Source organism: Boleophthalmus pectinirostris, unplaced genomic scaffold (genome assembly GCF_026225935.1).
Source record: "Boleophthalmus pectinirostris isolate CB_2022bp ecotype Guang Dong unplaced genomic scaffold, ASM2622593v1 HiC_scaffold_17, whole genome shotgun sequence".
NCBI classification, from domain to species: Eukaryota; Metazoa; Chordata; class Actinopteri; order Gobiiformes; family Gobiidae; genus Boleophthalmus; species Boleophthalmus pectinirostris.
The window spans coordinates 20,117,114-20,140,646 of NW_026571115.1; the positions used below are offsets into that span (position 1 = coordinate 20,117,114).

Genomic DNA, 23,533 nt, shown 5'->3' on the forward strand with positions numbered 1-23,533 from the left:
GACAAAGAGAAATTGATCATAGCAGCATTGAAAGGTGCTGGTATATTTAACATTGGCGTTACAAAAACATTTCAAACAAATGTGATGCTGTTTCAGTCCAGAGACAGAAAATAAAACCGCATGCGTCAACCCAAAACAAGTGACATTCCCCAAAAGTATAACATGTTCATTAATGGATTCTTTTAATAACATTTTATAAGCAATAACATATTCCATTTTATAGAAAATAAACATCTCTAGGAAATACTATACACAATTATATTAGTACATCACATCTTACATTTAAACAGCATCAAATACTTCTGTACACCATTAAATGAGCCTCTTATAAGAGAAAGTTTCTTTTACGCTTTTATACTCTCATTTTGATATGAACAGTAGTAGTGACCATACTTAGCATGGCAGAGTAACAAGCCTACATTTGAAATACAGACAGGTGCTTTATGAATCTGAATGAATCTTAATGTTCGTACATCAATTTTCACATGTGTGAAAATAACTTATACTGTATTTTTCATAGTAATACTTTTACTTTTGTACTTTACATACTGTAGCATGATGAGAGGACAGGCCTCAGAGCAAACCTCAGGTCTGCAGCTGTCAACTGGTGAAATGTGAACACAGTAGATGAGAGTAACACATTTATTTTTATATTTTTATAGATTCTTAAAAACACAAAGCATGACACACACCAAAGGCCATGATGCACACAAATACATCTCCAGGATTAGAGCATCATAGTAAAATACTGATCTCATGTGTTTTATATGCAAATACTTATGTTTTTCTGTTGTACAAGGTAAAATAGTAGACCCAGTGCTTGACTGCCGATGCATGGGATGTTAAAGTGGAGATGCAGGTCCTCACTCCCACAGACACAAATGAACAAACACAGGATGAGTGCTGAGGCTGAAGAATGAGGACTCACGACACAAGCACACGTTTGGGCACTGTGAAGGTGGCCAGAGGCTGCTCCCGTCCAATCAGTGTCCGCCAGGTGTCTGAGTCCGATAGTGAGCCATCCCAAGGCAGGACACACACACACTGCTCACTGTGCATTTCAAACAGCCCCTGTGCACCGGGCCTGAGGCTCTCCCACTCGACAGTCACATCTGCCGCCTGCCGCAGAAGGCGCTCACTGGAGGAACACACTGAGGCTGGGGGCAGCTCTTCTCAGAGGAGCCACCCTGCAGGGCTCAGTGCTCCAAGCGTAGCCTCGTGTTGTCCGCCCTGGCTGTGGTGACCAGCGCCTCCACCTTTAAGTTAGCACTGTGGTAGACCCGGGAGGCTGTTTGGACAACGCTGTCCGTGTAGTACTAGTTGGGTTGAGAAGTGTTTTTTCTGATGACGGTATTACAGGTCCTGAAATAGAAGAGCATAAAACCCACATAGCTTACTTGTTTGCACTATTAACAAATGCACTAGCTCTGCACTGCAGAGACATCACCTGATGGGTGAACCTGGCTATGTGACACCTCATCATAATGAATAGTTGGTGCTACTAGTGAGCACTGTACCTCAATGTATTGTCCAGGCAACAGTGAGTTTGTGGACTCATGGTGAATTAACATGAGATGTGCAGTTTGCAGCACACACAAATGATGCATCTACACACTGGACCAGCCCAATCTGACAGACACCATAACTAATTGCAGTGGTGTGGTGAGGTGTTATCCCTAACCCTCTGCAGCCCTTCCCTCCATTTTGTGCCTCTGTTTGTATCTGTGAACTGCTCTGCTCCTGCATCTTTCACCTGCATGCACGTTTGTTTCAGTTGCTGTAACCTTGTACGAGCTCAGTCTACCACTCTGAAGTAACAGTCCTCATTGGTCTTTTGTCCCACGCTCTTTTCCTGTTCATTCTTCTCTGCATCTCAAATACGTGTAATCTGTTTATGAACCTGTGTGGACCGGAGTGTGACCCAGCTAATGGAGGATTTGATGGATTTAAACTCGTCAGCAACTGTGTGTGGTTTAAATGGGTTGAGATTGTGGTGATAAACCCCAAATAAACCCTCAGCTGATGACAGCTCTGCTTGTGTCTGCCTGATGCTCACATGTGAGACAGTGAGATAAAAGAAGAGAAGAAGAAGGAATAAGAGAATAGAACAGCGGCTTATAGGAAAGACGGCAAACAGGTTAAATGGAGCAAATGTGGCAGCAGAGGAGCAAAACAAAAGAATGAAAAAAAAAAAAAAGTAAAAAATAACAGAGAGAGGGACAAGCAGCAGGCAGGTGGGTGTTTTCATCAAGAAGCAGTGTCACGTTGAGCAAAAGAAAAACTAAAAGAGCAAGGTGACAGACGCAGATCACTGCCCCTGTGCATGGCCGCTCCCTGCTAAATGTCAGCTTCTCCCATATTTACCACCCACCACATTTGATTTTCTTCATGTTGTAACTTCAAAAGCCCACTAGATGGCATCTATTTGTCACAAAGGTTGTATATATGGGTGTTTAAATCACCCATTGTAATTATGGTGGTCTTACAGTCAACACGTGGGTAGCAATATAAGGCTGAGTCCTTCTTGCTGGTGTTGGTTGATACAGCTTAGTCCTGCCAAGGTCACTGAGTACATATCGATCTGAAACTGAAGCCCCTGCAGTCGCAGTCTTGGAGGGGTTTGTCACAAGGATGGATGATAGGGCACATGATACGGCCACAGCAAACCCCCAATGTTCTTTTCAAATTTTTCATCTGTTTTACAAGCGCTGACAGAGGTGTTTTGCGTCTGCTCTGTATCATCTGTCCATCTATGATCCTACGACTCCTTACCCCAGAGGGAAGCTTATAGACATGGCACGTTTCCTTGGTTAGTCTCAATTTAATACATAGCACAAAAAAGCTAAAAAGCTAAAAACAAATTGCAAAACACAGTAAGACTAGAAAAACTAGAAAAATATGGCCTATTGACTAGGGCCAAGATACGATACACATCTTGATACAGTTAGCTTTCAATTCAACATGATATAGTTCATATCGATTCAGTATGATTTAGTAAAAAATAATGGCTAAATCATGGTTTTGATACTAAAAGCCTTTGTTAAACCACTTCTCGAGCAAAGTGAACACTCATTTTACTCATGAAAACAGTAAAAATGTCAAATGTGTTGCATAAACAAGTTTCCTTCCACTAAACAAGCAACAAAACTGTAGCACTGTGACAAAATTAATTAGTAAAATGTACCAAAAAAAAAATACTCTTGTAGATATATCAATACAGCAGCCCACAATACTGATACTGTATCATCACATTAAACCATACAATATATCAATATTTTTGCACACCCCTACTATTGACCAGAGGTGGGCGATATTGACAAAAATGAATACTCCAATATATTTTGGGGTATTAATTAATTTAATTAATTAATTAATTTGGGGTATCTTGATAACAATATTTAGACAATATTTTAACAATGCATCAGGAATGTGCTAAAACGTAAATGTCTTGGTTCAGGTTTAAGTTTAGACCAAAACAGGGGAAATATCTCTTTATACCCTTGTTTGGAAGATATAACATTCATTACAGAGAAATATTTTATAGGTCCTTTCATTTTTCACTCTTTGATAAAAATGTGTATCATCTTACCTCATGTTTCGGACATTTGATGGAGAAGTCATCCTCGTGGAATGTGCAGCCTGAAGATAAAAAGCACACACACAAATACATAAGTGCTGGTAACAGACGAAACACAAAACGGATGGTATGGTCACACAGTCATTCTGCACACACCCAGATAAATGACAAAAGGGTTAAAATGAAAAATGAGCAGAAGCAGGGCACAAAGGAAGTGGCAGTGTCAAGCGAGCCAAAGGGAGCAGAGTGGATGAGTTGTGAGGCAGAAAGAGCCACCAGTGCACTCCGCAGGATTAAAATGGTTTTGGTGCTAGCTCGGCAGACGTGGCGGGCTTTCTAATCCACAGCTCCTTGGCATGAGGTAATAGAAGAGCAACCCATACAAACAGCGCACCAAGATTGACCCAAAATACTCCATACTGTCAATTTGTGGTATAGTACGGAAGGAAACACTTTGAACACTTGGAAGAAGAGAGGACAATAGAAGCAAGATGGATAGATGGAGGGGTTATGAGATGGGGACTAGTAATGCACATTCAGTACACACTCAGTCCTGTCCATTTGCCCTGTTCTATTCTTGGATATACGAGTAATATCGGATTATAAAAATAAAAAACAACCTTTTTTAAGATTGGATTCATCATCAACATGATGCGGTTTTCGCATTTTGCCCAAACCAGTGACACTTCCTAATTGCAAGCCTATTCCCTTTCTGTCTTGCTTCTGTCATTATTTTTTTCCTTTTTACCTGCCCTATTTGTTCCTGCACCCAGCTGCCCACACAACCTCCCTTCAATTTCCCAGTCCCAATTTCCCATCTCATTTCTCCTGCCTCTCCTTGGCTTTCCTTTCCTTTTTTTATCAGTGGTTGCTCCCATTCTATATTGCCAGGGTGTCTTACCTATCTCTTTGGCACAGACATAGTGGTATTTGTTAGAACAGCCTCTCCAGCAGCAGCTGAGGGACGCACCCACATTCTGGCACTTGTAGCAACTCTGGGGTTAGTGAAAGATTCAGACATATGGACCCACACCAACGAGGAGACAGACAACAATTGTGCAGAGGAAAAAAAACGAGAAAACATACATTCAGAAGGGGCTCTCACTTCTATAAACTATAATCATACATAAGTCTTAACTATAGGGATTTGTCTTACCGTTTGATCGGAGGTCTTGGCTGCTTCTTTGAGTCCGTACAGTCTCCCTGCTACCATAACGACGCCCCGGGTCCAGATGGCACAGTTTTCATGGGCCCAATGTTCCTTGGTCTCTGCCTCCTGCTGAAGTCTCTGGAGCAAGCTCTCTCTCTCCTCCGTCTCACTGGTCCCTTTGGCCTTGAGTTGCTGGATTCTCCTGAACCTCTCTCTTAGCGTGACTCTCCGCAGACCTCCTCTCCGGGGGATGCAGTCAGAACCCTCTGGTCGCCGATAGCGACGGTGCCGCTGCTGTCTACTGCTCTCTTGAGCTGAGGAGTCCATAGTGCTCTCTGCTTTTGTGTCACTCTCTTCTTCATCTTTTGAGCTGCTCACCGGTTCTGTATTTATGCTACTTTGACTACAACTGGCCTCATCTGAGATTTTCCTGATTAAATCGGTGGGACTTGATGTCAACATTTTTCGTGGAACATCATCTTCAGCATAAAAAGGGCCACATAAGTCCCCTAGGTCTCTATAGTTCGCTGGTTTTCCACAAAGGCTACAGTTTAGACATCTGTCCATCAGTGCTTTATTTACTAAAGGTCCCTGTAACATGGCTGCAGTGTGCGGCACCCCCTTGGCCACCGTAAAAGGATTCTTCATTCTAAGTATGCCCTTTTTTCTTCTTCTCTGAAATACAACAGCATCCTCGGGCTTGTTCACAATAGCACACCAAGATGAAAAGTCTCGGGAGTTGCTAAGTCGCACATATGGACAGAAAGACAGTTTGGAGTTTTGTGAGACTGGTCTGCGTCTGAATTTTTTCACACAAATGGTTTCACTCTGTTTCTCTGATACTGTCACTACAGGACCCACAATACATGGATCCTCCTCTTTTTCCTTACTGTCTCTTTCCCTCTGCTCCTTCTCCTCTTTCTCTCTCTCCTCTTTCTCTGCCTGCTCACAGCCTGCTGCCCTGACCACAGCCTCAATAACCTCCATGGCGTCTTTCATCCCTGGCTTTGGCCCTGGTTTTCTGTGGAGCTTTGCTGGCTTCTCTGGCGTGTGCTCTGTTGATGTTTTCCCTCTCTTTCTGCTGCCTGGACTCACTGATGGTTTTCTGCCTCTCTTGGGTTTCTCTGTGGGCTCTGAACTGCTCACCTGCACAGGTTCAGTCTCTGTGCTTATAGGCACATGTACTGTAGAGTCTGTGGCCTGCTCTTCAATCTTTTCTGCCTTCTCTGTTTCAACCTTGTCCTCAGCATTAGCCTCACTTACTGCCTCGGCCACTTCCTTTCTTTTCTTCCTCCTTTGTTTCAGGTGCATCTCATGGTTGTTTTTAATAGCCCTCTGCTTTGCTAGTCTTGGCGTTGTGACTATAAGGCTTTCTGTTTCCAAAGCTGCTTCTGTGCTCTCCACTATAGCCCACCTTTTCTTCTTTGCTTTGACAGATTTACTAGGGACACATGCTGTTTCTTGTGTCCCCTCTGCCCTAACTTCTACAGTAGCTGAATTCTGTTGTGTGCTTGACTCTTCTGTCTGTGCAATGTCACTTCTATCACTCTCACTATTTTTCTCCTCAGTTACCCCCTGATCTGTCTGAGTTTTACTGTCCTCCTCTACTTTGACTGGCATTTCTTGCTCTTTAAGTTCATCTTCTTTGATATCTGTGTTTTTCACTTCTTCCATAATGTCTGCAGCATTTAGGGTCACTTCACTGCCCTTAATTGAATTCTGAGAGAGTGCCTTAGATGCCATCTCATCTGTTAAACTGTCTGGCTGAAGGGGTTGCTGTTTCTTTGAACCAGGAGATGTCATTTTTTGAACCAAGGCCTCATATTTTTGCCCCCTGCCTTTTCGAGGGGGCAGTACTTTTGTTTTGGTAGGGCAGTGTGCAGGCACATCACTGTTATCGGTTTCGTTAGTTGGAGAGATACTTGGAGAACATTTATTTTGTGAGGCTTGTCTTCTTTTTGATGGCCTGGTGGTTACTTCTTCTGCTGTAGAAACGTCCTCCTCCGCCTGTGCAGGTTGTGGTGGTCCACGTCGTTTGGGCTTAGGACCCCGTTTTTTCTTAACAGGGGACACAGAGGAAGGCGGGCTGTTGGATTTTCTCTTTAGTGATGTGGTATTATCAGCATTGATGTCTGGAGGTGGATCCATGGGTTTTGGTGGTTCAGATAATTCAGTTGGCGCATCTGTGGTTTTGATATCAGGGAGAGAAGTCAATTTTGGTTCTTCTGTTAAAGTCACTTCCACTTTCACATCACTCACTCTCGGTTCTGTGGTCTTGACTTCAACAGTTTCCTCGTTTATTTTTTCTTTTGTTGCTTTTTCCTGGGAGGGCTTTCTGGATCTCAAGACCATATTTTTTGTTGCTCTTTGTGGCGCTTTTACTTCTGTTTTCTCTTCAACATGCACTGGTTTCACAGGTGGATTTTCTGCTGATGCTGCCTCCAGAAGTGCCCTCTTTCTCCTGCTCTGCATCCCCTCTGAAGGCTGAACCACTTCCTGTGTGTTCTTGGCTTTTGACCCTGAGCCTTTAGGCCGACCCACTGTGGTCTTAGCAGGGGGGCTGTTGGTGGCCTTTGCAGGAGGGGCGTCTGAGGAAGGGAGAGCCTCTTCAGGCGTAGGCTCTGGGTTAGGGGCATGTTTAGACCCTGGTTTGGGACCAGGCTTCGCACGTGGCTTGGGTCCTGGTTTTTGTTTAACTGTGATCTCACTTTTCGGTGGTATCTCTGGTTCAACTGGTGCCGATTTTGGGGTAGATTTTGGGGCAGGCTTAGTGGCTGGTTGGACTCGTGGTTTTGGACCAGGTTTTGGTCCTGGTTTTGGCTTTGGGCCTGGTTTGGGGCCTGGTTTTCTTTTCAGAGGAGGTTTATCTTTGGGGGACAACTCTGGAGCATTGAATGAGCGCGTGCACATTCTTGAGGAAAATACATCAGCTATTATTTTAACTGCAGGACTGACATTAGACTCTGTATGATGAATGAGTTCTGTTTGATCTGAAATCAGTCCTGTTTTACTCGTGGGGATGCAGGGCTTTTGAGAAGACGGCACTGACTCTCCTCTTTTCTCTCCTTCTGTGTCCAAACTGAGCTGTCGCCTCAGACCTGACCCTGAATGCATTCTTCTCCTGCCTCGTGCATGCTTTCGTCCATAGGTCCTGGGCTGAGACGTAGGAGCAAGAGGCTCTGGTTTGGTCAAGGGGGTCACAGCACTGGCACAGCTGATGCCCGGCTCTATGTCCTCGTCCCCTTTCTTAGGTGAGGGTGGGGTGTCTGCCCATGAAGGGGCTGAGGGGAGTATGGACTTCCCTGGCAGCTGCGGGGAGTCTGGCTCCAGCACTTTAGCGTCGCTATGATCCATGTGATCTCGGGCATGAGCTGGGGCAGGGGCAGCTTTGTCATTGAGCGATGAAAAGACTGGCATAGCCGACTCAGGCTGAGGAGCTGTGTCACCAATAGCTGTTTCTCTAGAGGAAACATCGGCAGCTGTGTTCAAATGGACCGGAGCAAACTCTTCTGGATGCTCTGGGCTCCCCATCCCCTCCTCCTCTTCCACATCCTTGCTAACCTCAGCAGACAGTGGAGGGGATAGTGTCTGTGGCTCTTCTTTCTGAATGCCCCCCTCCTCTTCACCTCCCTCCTCTGGTTGTTCTGCCTCTGCTTCTCTGCTGTCCTCCTTCTGTGTAATGTCTTCCTCCTCCATTCTGGGGGGTGGAGAGGTGTTTTCAGAGCTGTCCTCTTTCTCTGTCGAATACTGATCCTGTTCAAGGTCCCCTCTTGATACATAAGGTGATGTTTTTACAGAGCTTTCAGATGGAGTGCGTGAGTCAGATTTGAATGTTTCTGATTTCACCTCTTGCTCTTTGTCATTGGAGAAGGAGAGTTCAGAAGGTAACCGCTCCAGTGAGTCCTCTCTTGTAATTTCATATTTCCTCTGGTCCTCCTGGTATTCAGGGCTGTCGTAGCAGTAGCTTTTTTCTCTCTCTTCTTCCTTACTATAGAGTTGTGAATCATTTCCTTCCTCTGTCCAGTGTTCTAGTCTCTCAGCAGATTGGACCATGTCTTCATCGACATCTGTCATTTTTTCTGTAATCTCACTTTTGTCTGTGCATTTGTCTGGCCAAGTGTTTTCTTCAAAGTTTTCTTTTAGGGGCTCATCAATGGTTTCAATATCCGGAGGAGAATCTCTGTCTTGTTTGAGCGGACTTGATACTGTAATACTTGTGGGTGATCTCTCGTCGCTTATGCTTTTAGCTGGAGTACTCATGCCATCACCACCTTGAGCTGGCGTACAGATAGCTGGGTCAGGAGTCAGGTTATGTACGCCTGAGTCCCCAGACCTAATGGACATGTCATCAGGAGAAGTTATTGAGCATGAAGAGGTTGTATCCAGGCACAGGCTAGTGTTGTTTTGGGCCTGTGCTGGACTCCGGCCTTGGCTGCAGTAGTAGTAGCCTCTTTCTATCTGCTCGTCACTGCTGCTGGAATAGCCCGCTTCATGCAGCTCCATTGGAAGTGTGTGGTGCTGTGTTGCAGAGTAGGGGTCCTGCATAGAACCTCCCACTCCACTTCCATCTGCATACAGAGGACTCTTATACTCTTCACTTTTCTTAGAGGGTGTACCACTGCCAACGCTGCTGTTACTTCCTCCACTGTTTCGTTTTCCACTTTTCTTGTTTCCCACTAGTGCTTCAGAAAGCAACAACTGCTGGACATTATTGGAAATGTTCTCCACTTGAGAGGTGAGGGCATTTAGACTCCACAAGCTTGGATTGGACAGCAGCTTTTCAGAAAAGCGCTCTTTCATGGTGGGAAGCTGGGGTGTGCTAGTGTAGCTGTGGGGAGCTGCGTGGGCCACACTTGGGGAGGGGTGGGAGCGCGGGGGCATTAGCATGGCACTGGAGCTCCCCTGCTCTTGCATGGCAGAGGTAGAAGATGAAGAGGACGAGGGCGTCATAGATGGCTGGCCGTACTGGAAGGACTCAGGATTGGTCATAAGTGGTGAGGGGGTGGAGCTATATGAGGGTGAACGGCCAACAGAGCGTGCAGGGGAATGGCTGGATGCGGGGCTGCAGGTTTGATAGTACTGCTCTGGGGAGCGGACCGGTATATCTGTAAGACAATAATTCTGCTGTGTTTGATTGTAGTGTTGATATTTGGGATGTGGCTCCTGTGGGTTGCTCAGGTTCTGTAAAGGAGCGTGTGGCTCGTAGCCTCTGGGGGTAGGCTGTTGGTAGCCATAACTGCTCTGACTCTGCCTGTATTGGCCTTGCTTCAAGCTACTGTGGCTCCCCATTTGTCTGCTGTACGGTGTGTTAGGGGGCATGTTGTACCCTTTGTAGCAATGAGGCATAGGGCTGCACTTGTCCATGTATGGTGATGGGGACTGCTGGGGGTAGTGCAGGTGACTCTGAGGGTACATGAGGGGTGAGGGAGGAGGGTTGGGGACATGGGGCTGGTGGTGTGGGCTGGTGTAGGCTGGGGTCGTAGGTTGATGGCACTGAGTTTGGCCTAACATGTTCTGGTCCATGTATTGTGAGGCGCCAGGGGTGGGGGTGCTCGCCTCCATGCGGGCCACTATGTCCTGTTCGTACTGTGATAACTGTGAAGGATCGTCCCACTTCTGCTGTATGTGCCCTTCACTCAGGTACTGGGCTGAGTAGCTCCCAGGGCCCATGTGGCTGTAGCCTGCCGGACCCTGCAGATGATTTCCAGAGGTCGGAGTGGGTGCCTTACTTCCTCCTCTGTAATTTTTTTTTGCAGAGACCCCGTTTCCATTGCCATTGCCTCCACTGTTTCCAGGGAAACTGGCAAAAGCTTGCTGGCTGTAACAGTCCTTGGTCCCACCTCCAGCTGGGGTCATGCTGGAGGGACTAGTCAGTGGATGGGTGTCATATCCAGGTCTGCTGTGCCCTGGGTGTGGTCCTGGGCCAGTGTGTGGGTGCTGCGGGTGCTGACGGTACGTGTCGAGGCGGGATAATTCATGGGGCTCCTGCTGGTAGCAGGGCTGGTTGCTGTGGTAACCAGTGCTGCGCTCTCTGAAGGACTGCATCTCGCTGTCTGCGTCCTGAGCAGGAGGGGGAGGTGGGAGAGGGGGAAGGGGGTTAGGGATCTGGGAGGACAGATAAAGGGCAAGAAAAGAGAAAAAAGAAGAGTGATGGTTAGAACATTCCAGCAGTAAACATCTTGATTTGAAACTTGAATAATTAATACCATGTTAGACTTAAAACAGGCAAACTCATCCTCAGTTTGTGTGAGGACAGCAAGATATTATCATAATCCTCTAATTTCATCTGGTGCAATTTGACAAAATAATTCAATTAACCATTTGATTATTGCCATCAAGGCCATGACAGGCTTGCATTGTTATTTGCTGTGTATTGTAAATATTGCTGTTGCAGCATATTGCCATAGTGCCTGCTCTTCTCTACAGTATTATGCATCTGTGGCCTACCTGTGCATGTGTGTGTTCAAGATAGAAGAGATGGGGAACACTGGCTCTAAAAAAGGAGTACAGTCTGTGTGTTTGTGTCAGCTACAGCACAGAGTCTGAGGCTTCATTCAGCCGCCCCAGGGACAGAGCTGCACCCCACCAGATGTGCACCGGCATTATTCATCTCCTAAGACATTGCTGTGTGGAAGTGGAATTACATTGTTTACGCATGTATGTGAGCACTTTTTGGACATGTCTCTAGCACACATACATCTCTAGATTTCTCCTGAGAAACCCCAGAGTCCTGTCTCCTCTTTCTACCCAGTGTGTGCATGCAAGGACACTAGTTAACATGTTCACATTGATGCAAATAAGATGTTTTTCATAGTGAACTATTTCTGCAAAGCTGTGTTTTAATGCTTTATAAGATCTCCTCTCTGTCCTCATTTCTCTAATTTACACCTTGATGCAATTCCTAAGGTAACCTTCTTCTGTGACTGAAACTGTACTTTGGCCTTATGCTCCTTTAAAAATGTCAGCGATCTACTTCTAATTAGTATTTGGCCCATCGGATTGACAAGCACATTGAAATAGCTATGGTCCAGAACTTTGAGGTATTAGTATATGATAGAATTTCAACATTTTACATTGGATTAAATTTTATGGCATCTGCATTACTATTTATTCTTCTTCTCATTTGCGTATGGTGCATGCAGTAAGTCCTCCTGTCACATACTCGGTGTAAGGGTCAGAGAGGACACTAAGCTATGCTGAGATCGCACAATAGTCTTCCTCTGTCTGTTTATAAGATATACGCATTGATTTTGGAAGAATAACCTACACGTATTGCTTGCAATTTGCCTTTTCCTTTCCCACCTAATTCATACTTTCTCGCTCAATGGTCATGTGAGAACAGGATGGAAAGAAGGAAAAAAGATATATATGTTTAAAGAGGAGGTGGGGCCAAAAGACAAGAGGATGGATGATTTACTGAGTGGACTTTACAACCATAGCTCTTGGGAAATAGATACTGCGGTCGCATAAGTCCGACATACAAATGGGAAACACTGTGCTGTTAACAAATACCTGGATAGTTCAGGATCCTGGTGTTTTTCTATTTTACATTTTGATTGATAACAGCACAGTTCAGCATTACTCTTCATTAATTTGTAAATCATAAAGTGTCATGGCAGCAATGATACTGAAGGACAATTGTGTCAACCAAACAGTGCAATTTTTTTAAATTTTTTGCAGTATAAGTAAAAGACAAATATTACACCAAAGGTACTGTGCAGGAGTGGACTGAAATGGTGGTGTACAGGAGTGAGAGAATGGAGCTGAATCTGATTGTTCCGCTGCATGCTTCTTAATTCGCCGAGATGTGACTGGTTACATTGGCCCTTCATTCGTTTTTCATCCGCTCTCCCTCCCTTTCATCGCATCATCTTCAGAGCGAGCTTGAGATGGGATTTATCTGCCCTCTCGACACCCAAACACACACACACACGCACACACACACACACACACACACACACATAAAAGGAGTGCTCTGATTCCCCATCACTATAGCATTTTTGCGTCAAATCTCTCCCCGAGCCCTGTCTTCTCTGTGACACAAATAAACACACATGCAGACGTGATTGGAGCGTCTCCCCGTGTTTACCTCCCCAGTCGTCCTGGTTAATTATGCATGCAAAGGAACGGCCCCATCGCGCATACGCAAAACCCAGTCACACTCCACCATCTCCAGAGGAAGAAAACACCATCAACTCGACCTAAAAACATATTTTAAAATAACACGCCACCATCTCCACGTCAACATTTTCTGAAAGGCCATATATAAAATGCCCTGTGTTTGACAACACTTGAATATGCCATACACTTTTCATGCTGGAACAGAATGATGTTTTCATCATCTGATCGGACTGATCATTTTAATCTTTGAGGATCGTGGAATTGTTGAATTGCAATATATATTGTTTTGGTGATACAGCTATGTACTTGCTAATGATGTAATGTATTGAGCTGCCCTTCTTCCTAAACAGTAAGCCCCCAGTACTGAACACACCCAGTGCTAACGTGCCTCAGCTTCATAGTGGCACTAATTATACACACTACTATCCCTGGCTCTTGTGCTTTTTTCAGCGGCCTCCACAAGACAGTGGACAGACGGCCATGTCTGCTCCTCCACAACAGTCTGTGTGGGTGGGTTTTTATCCGGGAGAGAGACAGACGAGATGGAGGAAGCCAATATCGGCCTTGACATTTGTCACTGTCCCGTTGTCATGACACACAGCTGGAGGTCATGCAGGGTCAGCGGTGACCAGTCACATAGATTATCAGAGAAGACGTAGTGTGTAGAGGCCCAGCACTCGCGCTTCCAGACAGAAGGGAGCTGCATAAGGACAGACAGTAAATAACCTCCAAAGACCTTCAATATTCACAAAGAGGTACAGTATGTCTCGACCAAAAGAGTGATCTCTACAGTTGGATGTGTAATGGCACAAATACAGCTAGTATTATACATATTTATGTGTTGGTTTGTTATTCTGTGCATGTCTCTGTGTTTGCCACGTAACTAGCTGGCCATTGTCGAGGGCAAGGAATAACTTAACTGAACTAGACTTTACTCTTCAATCAACTTTTCATTAAACATTATCATTCAATCAATCTACGCCCTGTTTTTCCAAAGAAAATTAAACAAATAAAATGACTTAAAATTAATGAAGCATAAGACGTGATGTTAAAAGAGGTTTTGTGCAAGTAAATTCAATTCAATTTGTGACCTCAAGGCTAAAACAAAAAGCATATGAAAATCCAGTTTAAACCAGCATTTTCTTTCCATGTGTGAGAGAGGCATCAGTGCTGTCTCTGGGGCGGCAGATGACTCATCGGCATTTACCGTCTTGGCCGTCTATTTCATCACTAATGGAGATGACACTCTAGACTGGCCTCTAAGTACCAACACAGCAACACTGAAACGAATGCAGGTCAGTAAGAGGGTGTGGGGAGACTATATGTGGTTGGGGATTTTGAAACTGTAGTTTAAACTGAAAGAAGGATACAGAAGATACATGCAATGACCATATAATTCAGGTCTTGATTAGTTGGAGGGTATGATATTTTAGACTTAAAATCAGTTAGCTTATCATCAAATTATGCCAGTGCTTTGTTGACACACTTTCTATCTATAATGAGCAGCGTGTTATTATTTTATGCACCAAGGAATCTGTATATTCTTCAAAAATCTTTCTAGCCCATTCAAAATGCTGTTTCTTTATCTATTCTTTTCTGTCAGCACACCTAAACTGACAGCTGTTACGCACTGCCCTTTGAAGGACTAGACGTTGTTTTGTTGACATGGTTGGTAGGAAAGGAGGAAGAGACAAAAATGACAAAAATTACAACTTTACAGAAATTAATAAAGAGATCTCACCTCTACAGCCACCTTAAATGACTGTAGATGATTTATGAAAGAAATATGAATCTGCTACATTCAAAATAACATTACAAGATTGCAGTAGTATTTTTGTTTTCTGAATAATGTATTATGGATGATCTAACTATTTTGACAGCGATGAGAGTGATCCAAGTTTAGTATTGATAACCTCAGCTTTGCCACACACAGTTTTCTCCTTATCTCTCTCTCTTTTAAGTACAAAGGGGAGAAGAGGGTCCTGTAAAGTGGTCCGCAGAACTACTTGGTATTCTCTCAGAATCCACCAAAGAACCAGCATGGCAGTCTGTGGCGCACACAAAAAGAAAGCGACGCAGGAGGAAGAAGGGGAATAGTAGAAGACTTAACTGCTTCAATCACAAGAGAGTATCCCTGGTATGCTCTCATTTACACTGCAGGGTGAAATCCAATTCTACCAAACCTATTTCAAAACCAGATGCAAGTGAGGAAGGCTAAAAAACAAAGCAGCCGTCTTTGACAAAGGAATGGAAAAAAACACATGTGAAATGGCTCATTGTATGCGCTGACCCACTTTGGTTTAGACTATTTCCTGGTAATAAGGTGAAGCGCTGGAGTGAAGCACAGGGAGAGGTGTCTGGGCAGGTTTTACAGAGACATCCCTGCTGGTGGTCTGTGGCGTGTCCTCTTACTCATTTACACATACGCACATGTGCAAGATTGGCTCACGCGTGTAGCAGCCTAGCGCACACTGATATGCACCTGCTCCCTCTTTGTGCCACTCCACTTGGGCTAATTGATCATGCCGCGTCAGAGCAGTCTTCTTGATGCTCGGGTTTTTTAGTATGCCCTTCTTCTTTGTCCTCTATGTTGGACACATATTGTTGCTCTGTAGCTGCATCTGTGTGGTAGGGGGTTGACCTTGTCCTTGGTAAGACCAGGGTAGGTGGTCTGTGGTCTGGCACACTGAACTTGAAAGACATAAAAATAATAATGGAATTTGGAAGCACAGAATATGCATAGTTTAAGACAGGATGGTAATTACGAGAGCAAAGATATTGTCACTGGATAGGGATTTAAAGGTGCACTACACAACTTTTCTGATGGAGAGTCTGCCACCTGCTGGCTTCCATGGAAATGTTACTACTTACTTATTATCTGGAATTTTCCACAGTGTAACATTAAACTTCTCTATCTTTATCTGCTCTTGAATAAATGCAAGAAAGTGTAACACAGCAATAACATCTCCATGGACACAACATGGTGGATCCTCACCAGAAAAACTACATAGTACACCTTTAAGGCGTGGACTAAGCGAGTGTTATGTCACCCGTAGTGTTCAGCACCACTCAAATGAAGCCTGCGATGCCAACGGTTGCAAGGACAAATTTGAAGCCAGGCTCTATATTATGAATGGGATTTTTTTGACAGATGAAATAGCAAAAAAAAAAAAAAAAAAGACCAGGATCGTGTAGAGCAGGTTAATACAAACATTTTAAGACCAAAATGACGAGGCTCATAGCAGCAGTTACAGAGAGAGCGGTGACAATATTCCAATGGAAGTCAAAGGGACCAAGGGTCAGAAGCAGTCAGAAGAGCCGTATGCAAACTTTCTATTTGGAACACGCTGGCTAGCGTGTTACCTATGTCCATTTATATATACAGTCTATGCTTTAAGTTAGCTTTTAAAAGGTTAAAATGTAAGACTTGTGAATGAACAAATACGGTATATTATTATGGCAAATTTATAAATAAGAAAATGAACTTAGTAGCATACAATAGTAAAAACCTAAATCTCCTGAGTCACAGTGCCATGAAATGATTAGATTTTGGTTGCACACCAAAATTAGACAATAGAGAGGTAAATTAGTTAGAAAGGCTACTAGCAATAAACAGGCCCTAATGCAAAGTCAATCCAATGTTGCTTCAATACTAAGACACGCTGGGTTCAAAATGAGAAGCACTATGAACTATTTTAGACACAAATATGGCTTTGATTATCAGCTCCAGTTTGCAACACCCAATCGGAACAACCCGCTGCCTTAAGCTCAGAGATCAATGAGAGCCTGAAGGAGACGTGAAAAGCTGTAGGATGAGAGGTAAGACTGTTTGATGGAGGGCACAGAGGCAGACAGGGCAGCAGAGGAGAGAGGAGCTGTTCAAGTCGACTACACTGACTAACGCAGAGGAACAGAGAGGAAAATGCGTAGCCCATTGATTCGCTGAAATTACACTGCGCCATTAGTGAAAACAGATAAGCGGAAGTGTGCACGTGTCTGAGCTGTCACATGGAACAAATATTCAGTATATAATTTTTTGGAACTGTTTTAATCGACCACAAGTCTGTATGACGATTTGGTTGAAGATGACATGCGACAAAAGAAAGACATAAATAAAACTAAGGAAAATGATGGTTATTGAAGCATATTTCATTTTTGACAAAGATTTACAAAATTGCCTGCAGTAGTTTCTTGCAATAAGAGAACCACACCTTAATAAAACTGAACTAAATCAATGTTCTTAGTAATGGCAGTGACAATGTGTTAGACGTCCTTGCAGTTTGTGTGTGTGTCTGTGTGTGTGTGTGTGTGTGTGTGTGTGTGTGGTGCAGTGATGAAATATGTGAGGCTAGAAACCATCAAAGTGTGACTGTGGAAAGGTGCCAGCTGTGAGAGGCAAGAAAACGCCAAAACTAGTGTCAAACTGAGGTAGGGTGAGGGATGCAGACGGGTGAGAAGGAAATGCTGGTCCCTCATTTGTTCCTGCTTGATGGAAAAAAAAATAAAATTTAACTTTCCACTTAGACCTTTTTCCCCAGTGATGAGCCCCTGAGTGCCAGTGTGAGCGAGGGAGCAAGGGACTGAGCTATTCCCTCCAACTGAGACCCAAATGACTCCTGACTCACTAATTAAACTTTAATCTGAAATAGTGCCCAAATTACCTGCCACACAACTCAGCTCTGCAATGACAAGGATGGAAGGTCATGCTTCACTTTTCCTTTTCTTCTACTATTAAAGATGTGCTGTGGAGCTTTTCTGAAGGAAGATCTGCCACCTGCTTGTTGCCATGGTGATGCTATTGCTTGGCCTAGAATGTTCCACATACGTGATCAGCCAGAACCACACGCTTTGATGAAACTTTACAAAGATGAATGGATCTGGAGCCGTATCCTGTCTCCCTGATTTCAGAGGGCATGACTGACAGGCGGATTAACCTATCAGAGAGGCGCATGCTCCATTCACGTCACAAACAAACATGGCTGCTTACACATAAAAATGAGAAACATCTACATAAAGGGCTGAGAAATGGCGCAGATTTTTTCAGAATCAACTACTGAAGCACCAAACTATTACATATCTCAGGTACAAGAAGTTATACATTTTATTTAGAATGAATTTTGGAGAGATGTCTTCCACATTTTAGAGACACATGCTACAAATTATTAGGCAGGCTGGCTCCACCTAATGCCTCCACTCAATTTAATTTCTCTTGAGTGACTAGGTCAGGAATCATAATCCACTAGACGGTTTGCAAGAACCCCGAAAGTGCAAGTCTGGGCACCAGCCAATCAGCAAAAAGCCATACATTCTGTGTTGGCAACGATTCCCGAGGATTTAAAGCCAGAACAAAGAGAATGTTTGGTGAATTTTATCAAGGGGAAAGATGTTATTGCCCTTCTTCCTATGGGATTTGGGGAAATCTTAATATACCAGTTAACCCCGTTAGCGGCGCATTACATATGTCATGACCAAATAGCAGTGATTGGTTAAACTTAAAAAAGTATGAACTAATTTTTAATGCTGCGAGGTCAGATGATTTCCATGAAGTGAAACCGTCTGACGAATTAAGATAAAAAATTATCGGCTGTTGTTGGATTGTCTCAAGTTAGGATTTAGGAGAATTTACTCTCTATTGTCCGCTTCCAGTTCCTTCTGAATTCAAACACACTTTTAAATGTTGTTCTTGTTTAGTATATACATATTTATTACTCCCTAACAATGTGCATATACATATAACATATAACATGCCAGACTCTAACTGTGTAACTCGTGTGATGGTGCCAAGACAGGATAAAAGAATAGTGTTGAGCAAAAATTTTATCTGAAATCTTAAAACAGATAAATAAGAAAGTCCCTCTACACTAAATGGCAGTGCAAAGCCATGGCAAACTGAACAAAACCATAGCGCTTTCAACTATAGTTTGTCTGACACTATTCTATACACAGTTATTATGTGTGTGTATATGAGCCATTACGTTTTGATCCAAATAGGGCGCTGGGTGGAGCTACTGTGTTCTCCCTCACACCTGAATGTTATCTCGCTCGCACACACAAACACAAGTAGATGCCAAGTCCTCTGCTGTCTGGCCTCATTCCCATCTCTGGCTCTCACACAACCTCTGGTAGGACACACGCCGCCATTTTGTGCCATGCAGCAGAGGGCATCACAGCACAACGCAGCAGTCTGTGTGTGCGTCCCATTGTCAATCACGGAAAACCAATTATAATCACCTCCATTTTCTAACCTGCCTCATTGCGTTTATAAAAAGTGAGTGTGTGTGGCTAATCAATCTGTATAGCACAATGTGGAGCCAAATTGCACTGATCATGTGACAGCAGCTAGAGGTCACATGTTGTCACCTGTGAGCCCCGACGGATCAAATGCATTTTCATTTTTAGATGTCTATGCTGCTTCTGGCCAATCAAGCCAATGTTAACAAGTTAAACTATATAATATGATGTACTTCAGACAAAATCAATAGTTGCTCATGTGTTGCAGCAGTCGACTTGTAATTGGATGGTTGATGGTTCGAGTCATGCTCTAGCTTGTTCATGCGAGAAATCTGTCCTTGGGCAAGACACTTCATCTACTAGTAACATTTATAATGTGATCAGAGAGCCATTGGCACAGGCTGGTAACCAGATTTCTGTCAGTCATCCCTAGGGCAGCTGCGGCTACAGAAGGGGCTTATTATCAGAGGGGAGAGAATGAATAATGGACTTCTGTAGCACTTTGAGAAGCTTGTCAAGCTTATAAAGCCCAACATAAATCTGGCCCATTATTACCATCACAGCAGTGAGGACAAATGTCAAGGAATAGGTCATATTTCTCAATCGTAGGGATCTGAGCTTGAAACACTCAAAACATATGAATATTAACTGTAAAGAAGTCCATATATGTACTAATGGTATTCTTTGAAGTCCATTATTTAAGTATAAATCTTTCTATGTTGCAGATGTTAGTCAATTGTTCTGGAAAAATCGTCATCTTGCAGCACACGCAAGCGATGATTGCTGAAGGACATAAACTGAATTAGCCATCACGGTGGCCCCATTCTGCAGATTAACTGCTGTTACTGCTGCTCCATATCCCTGAATGAAATTATTGAGTAAATACTGCAGTGCTAATGCTGGATGAGGGAACAGGCATACGCTTTGTGGTGAATCTTAACAGCCCTCAAATAGCAGGAGCAGACGTATTTTTAGCTTGGACCTCGCAACTGGGACTTTTTATACAACCTGAGTTAGCTTTAGCAACATTCTGTCATCTGTTTTATGACGTTATGAGCTTGAACAAAACAGAAACTGCTTCCAGACAGCACAACTATGGTCACCACCAGATAGTCTCCACAGTGTGTATTAGCTGCTACTGGTGATGGAGCTCATAGAGGGGGGCAGCACAATCGTGGAGGTGCCCGTCATGGAAGGCTGGCACAGAGCGCACTGACCACCATGCGTGACTAGACAGAGGTGTGCAGGGAGGGGCACTGGCACTGGCACATGGTTGTTATGTTGTGAAGGGGAGAGAGAAAGAGAGAAAGAGAGGGAGGGAGGGAGGGGTGTGAGAGAGAGGGGAGGGAGAGAGAGAGGTGTAAGAGAAAGAGGGGGAGGGAGAGAGAGGTGGTGAGCTGGGGTGAGCACAGCCAGAGGAGTAAGAGCATGACTTCATCCCTGCTGCAGCCACAGGGGCACAGGGAGTGAACAGGCAGAGGAAGAAGGCAGCCTTTGAAACAAGTGTGAAAGGAAAACTGCTTCAGACATGCAATGTGCCATTTGGGGGTCTGTGATTGAAATCTGTGAGTTATAATCCTGATCTTGGCACTGTGTTTAATGATACGAGCAGATCTAATGCTTTTATTTTTGCTTGGCTAAGGTCAGAAAGCCAAAAATTCATTCTGTGCAAGGGGGCGCTTTGTTTTGCTACCAAACAAGACCACAGCAGACACATAAGCTGATAACTGATTTAACACTATAGGTTTATCACAAAACAGACCACAGCTCACATATTGCGCAAAAACAAGTGACAAACAAGTGTAAGCTACCGTTACCACAGAATCCTGAGTTAAGCTGTCTGCATGAATACTATATTCTAGTATCCATAGGCCTGACATGATAACAGAGTGCGATATGTTAATGAAGTAAATATAAACGATAAACAATAAAACTGAACCTATTTTATACCACTGACACAATAACTTGAAAGCGGATTTAAACCACAAACCTGTTCTAAATCTACAATATTGTTAAAAAAAAATCATGAGCTACAATTTCCAAATAGCAGAATGAAACACTTTAGTTCTTAATTTGCATCTGTAATGATCTATTGCCAAAAATTTCCCAGTAAAGTGAACATTTTATTTATTTATTTTTTTTACACACGATAAATACTGAGCCCCCTCAAAAAATTCTTCCACCTTTCATATACTGAACAATGAGTCGATATATTATTTATCATGATGGCCTACAGATCCACTTTTTGGACGTTTTGGTCAAAATTAGAGCTCATGTTTGTTTTCATTAACAGTGAAGCTCTGTGCAACCATAGCAACCAAACCACATTCAGTTTGTCTTTGCCGTGTTACAAATACACCACCCATCTCTACACTGGCCACAGAACCTAATACCAAACTCCAGCGGAAAAGCTCTGAATAGTTTTTCCTATTGCACCTGATCAGCCTTAGCATGGACAATTTTACCCGAGGTGAATAAGAAAGGACACCTGCTTTTAACATTATGCTGAGCTACTTTGTGCAAGAAAACAGAGCTGCAGAGGGAAAAAAAAAACATCAAAAAAGTTTCTCACAATGGCAGATGGTGGAGGAGAGAGACTGATGGAAAAATCCCTTCCAAGATGTTGATCCTTTTTGGTGAAGAGAAAACAAATGCATATGGAGGAGGGACAACAAGCCGTATCGTCTTAGCAACAAAAGCAGCGGGGTTTAGGGCATTAGCACACTTCATGTACCAACAGCTGGCCCACGGCAGAGGCTACGCACAATATCTGAAATGTCATTATGCTGCCTAAACCTTCACACTGACAAGAAATGCCAGAAGTATTAACTTATCCATCCAGATCTTCGGATTTAAGAAACATCAATGAGTGATTTGAGATTACAAATTGCCCTTTTTACAAAATTTGGGGAGTTGTGCTCCATCATTTGTCCAGGTTCACCTTCTCCCACCTTTCTCCCCTCTCTCCTTACCTGTTTCATTTGCATAGGGTGCCTTATTTGCATACATATGAGGTAAAGAGAAAAGGATTTGTGAGCTGAAGAGATTGCAGATGGCGCTGATGAAAAGAAATGAAAAATAACCTCCACGCACATTTTTTTTTTCTCTATTCAGCCACTTATTACACTTTGGAAAGCTACAAACAGAGCAGAAATGGTCAAAAAATATTGATATTGAACTGCTGATAACAATGTGAGCAGGGTAAAACTTAAAATATATAAAATGTAAGTTTACAAGCAAAATAAATATTCAAACAAATAAATAAATAATAAATAAATAATTGCTGTGATTTCCATAGGTGAATTATCGGCCTTTATTTCAGAAAAACAACAACAACTGTAAATCGTATTTGGAGCCTCTCCTGCGAAGTTGCCAGAACAGGGGCCTTTTTGATCGTCTTGGATGGAGCTGCTACACATGGCCGTCCAGCACATCATCAGTGTTACTTGTTACGACGGTGCTGAGGCTGTTGCTGTGGTGGCAGAGGATGGCTGCCTGAGCACAGACTGATTGGCTGTGAAGCTAAGCAGCCCCCCATTCATGCACCCCGCGGGGCCCAACTCTCTCCCTCCAGGAAGGACGGCACCAGAGCCGACCCCTCCCCCTTTAGCCGTGTGCTCTGGCACGCGCCGCACTGACATGAAATATGTACAAAGACAATGAGGAATCCATCCACACAACCTCAAGCCTTCAAGACCTCAGTACCCTAGTGCAGTGGAATGACTACATCAGAAGATTGCATGAAAAGACCGCAATGGGCTGGAGCCATATGCAGTGTTGAAATTTTGACAACATGAAAACCACATAATGAAACCAGTTAAAAAAAATAAAATATGGTTAAAAGATTAAATATGAAAACTTATAATGACTTGTTTTTATAATGACCAAACCAGACTATTATGCATCCCATACTGTCTTTTTCTGCCAGTGCTCTGACCTCCTGACAACCCTCAAACAGGCACAGACACACACAGCCACCCACCCACACACACACACACACACAGACACACACACACATACATTGTCTCACACACACAAACAGGCATATTTATCCTGTGTAGGGCCTAATTGCGTGCCTCTAATAACCTGGTGCAGATAGAAAGCAGCGAGCCGCTCTATCTCGTCTCTGTGGACAGGGGCTAGACGTGATGCAACTGCACAACACGAGCGGGGGATATGAAAAGACAGCAGGAGATTGTGTGTGGGGGTGTGTGGGCGGATATTCAAAACATTGTGGGGACAGAAATCTATATACTCACTTCATGGGAATCTTTTAATCTTTTCATACAACAGGTCCCCGTGACATAAATCCTTAAATTCTAGATCAGCAACAGGGTTTGAAGTTAAGATAGCGGTTAATTTAGGTTAAGAGTGTTCGCTTAATGTTGGGGTCAGTCTCCAGGAAATGAATGTAACGTCCTCACAAGGCATAAAAATTGTGTATGTGCGTCCTC

General features: G+C 43.7%; 1 protein-coding gene across 2 annotated transcripts; it reads right to left on the reverse strand.

Annotated features, from left to right (window-relative positions):
- Positions 1-305: 305 nt before the first annotated feature.
- Positions 306-10,777, reverse strand: LOC110171027 (retinoic acid-induced protein 1). 2 transcript variants are annotated; one of them, XM_055152343.1, is made up of 4 exons: positions 4,734-10,777; positions 4,479-4,572; positions 3,590-3,639; positions 306-1,362 (listed from the first exon to the last, which is right to left on the reverse strand). In XM_055152343.1, the coding sequence occupies exons 1-4, from the start codon at positions 10,770-10,772 to the stop codon at positions 1,354-1,356; spliced, it is 6,192 nt and encodes a 2,063-aa protein (XP_055008318.1). In that variant the 5' UTR covers positions 10,773-10,777; the 3' UTR covers positions 306-1,353. The 2 variants fall into 2 exon arrangements, with proteins under 2 accessions (XP_055008318.1, XP_055008319.1); XM_055152344.1 differs by lacking the exon at positions 4,479-4,572.
- Between the last annotated feature and the right edge of the window lie 12,756 nt (positions 10,778-23,533).

Excerpts from the sequence above, each read along its gene's own strand:
- LOC110171027 (XM_055152343.1), bottom strand. The coding sequence starts at position 10,772 with ATGCAGTCCTTCAGAGAGCGCAGCACTGGTTACCACAGCAACCAGCCC. Across the intron at positions 4,573-4,733 it reads CCAAGACCTCCGATCAAACG|AGTTGCTACAAGTGCCAGAA; the intron begins GTAAGACAAATC and ends CACTAACCCCAG. Across the intron at positions 3,640-4,478 it reads TGTCTGTGCCAAAGAGATAG|GCTGCACATTCCACGAGGAT; the intron begins GTAAGACACCCT and ends TTTTATCTTCAG.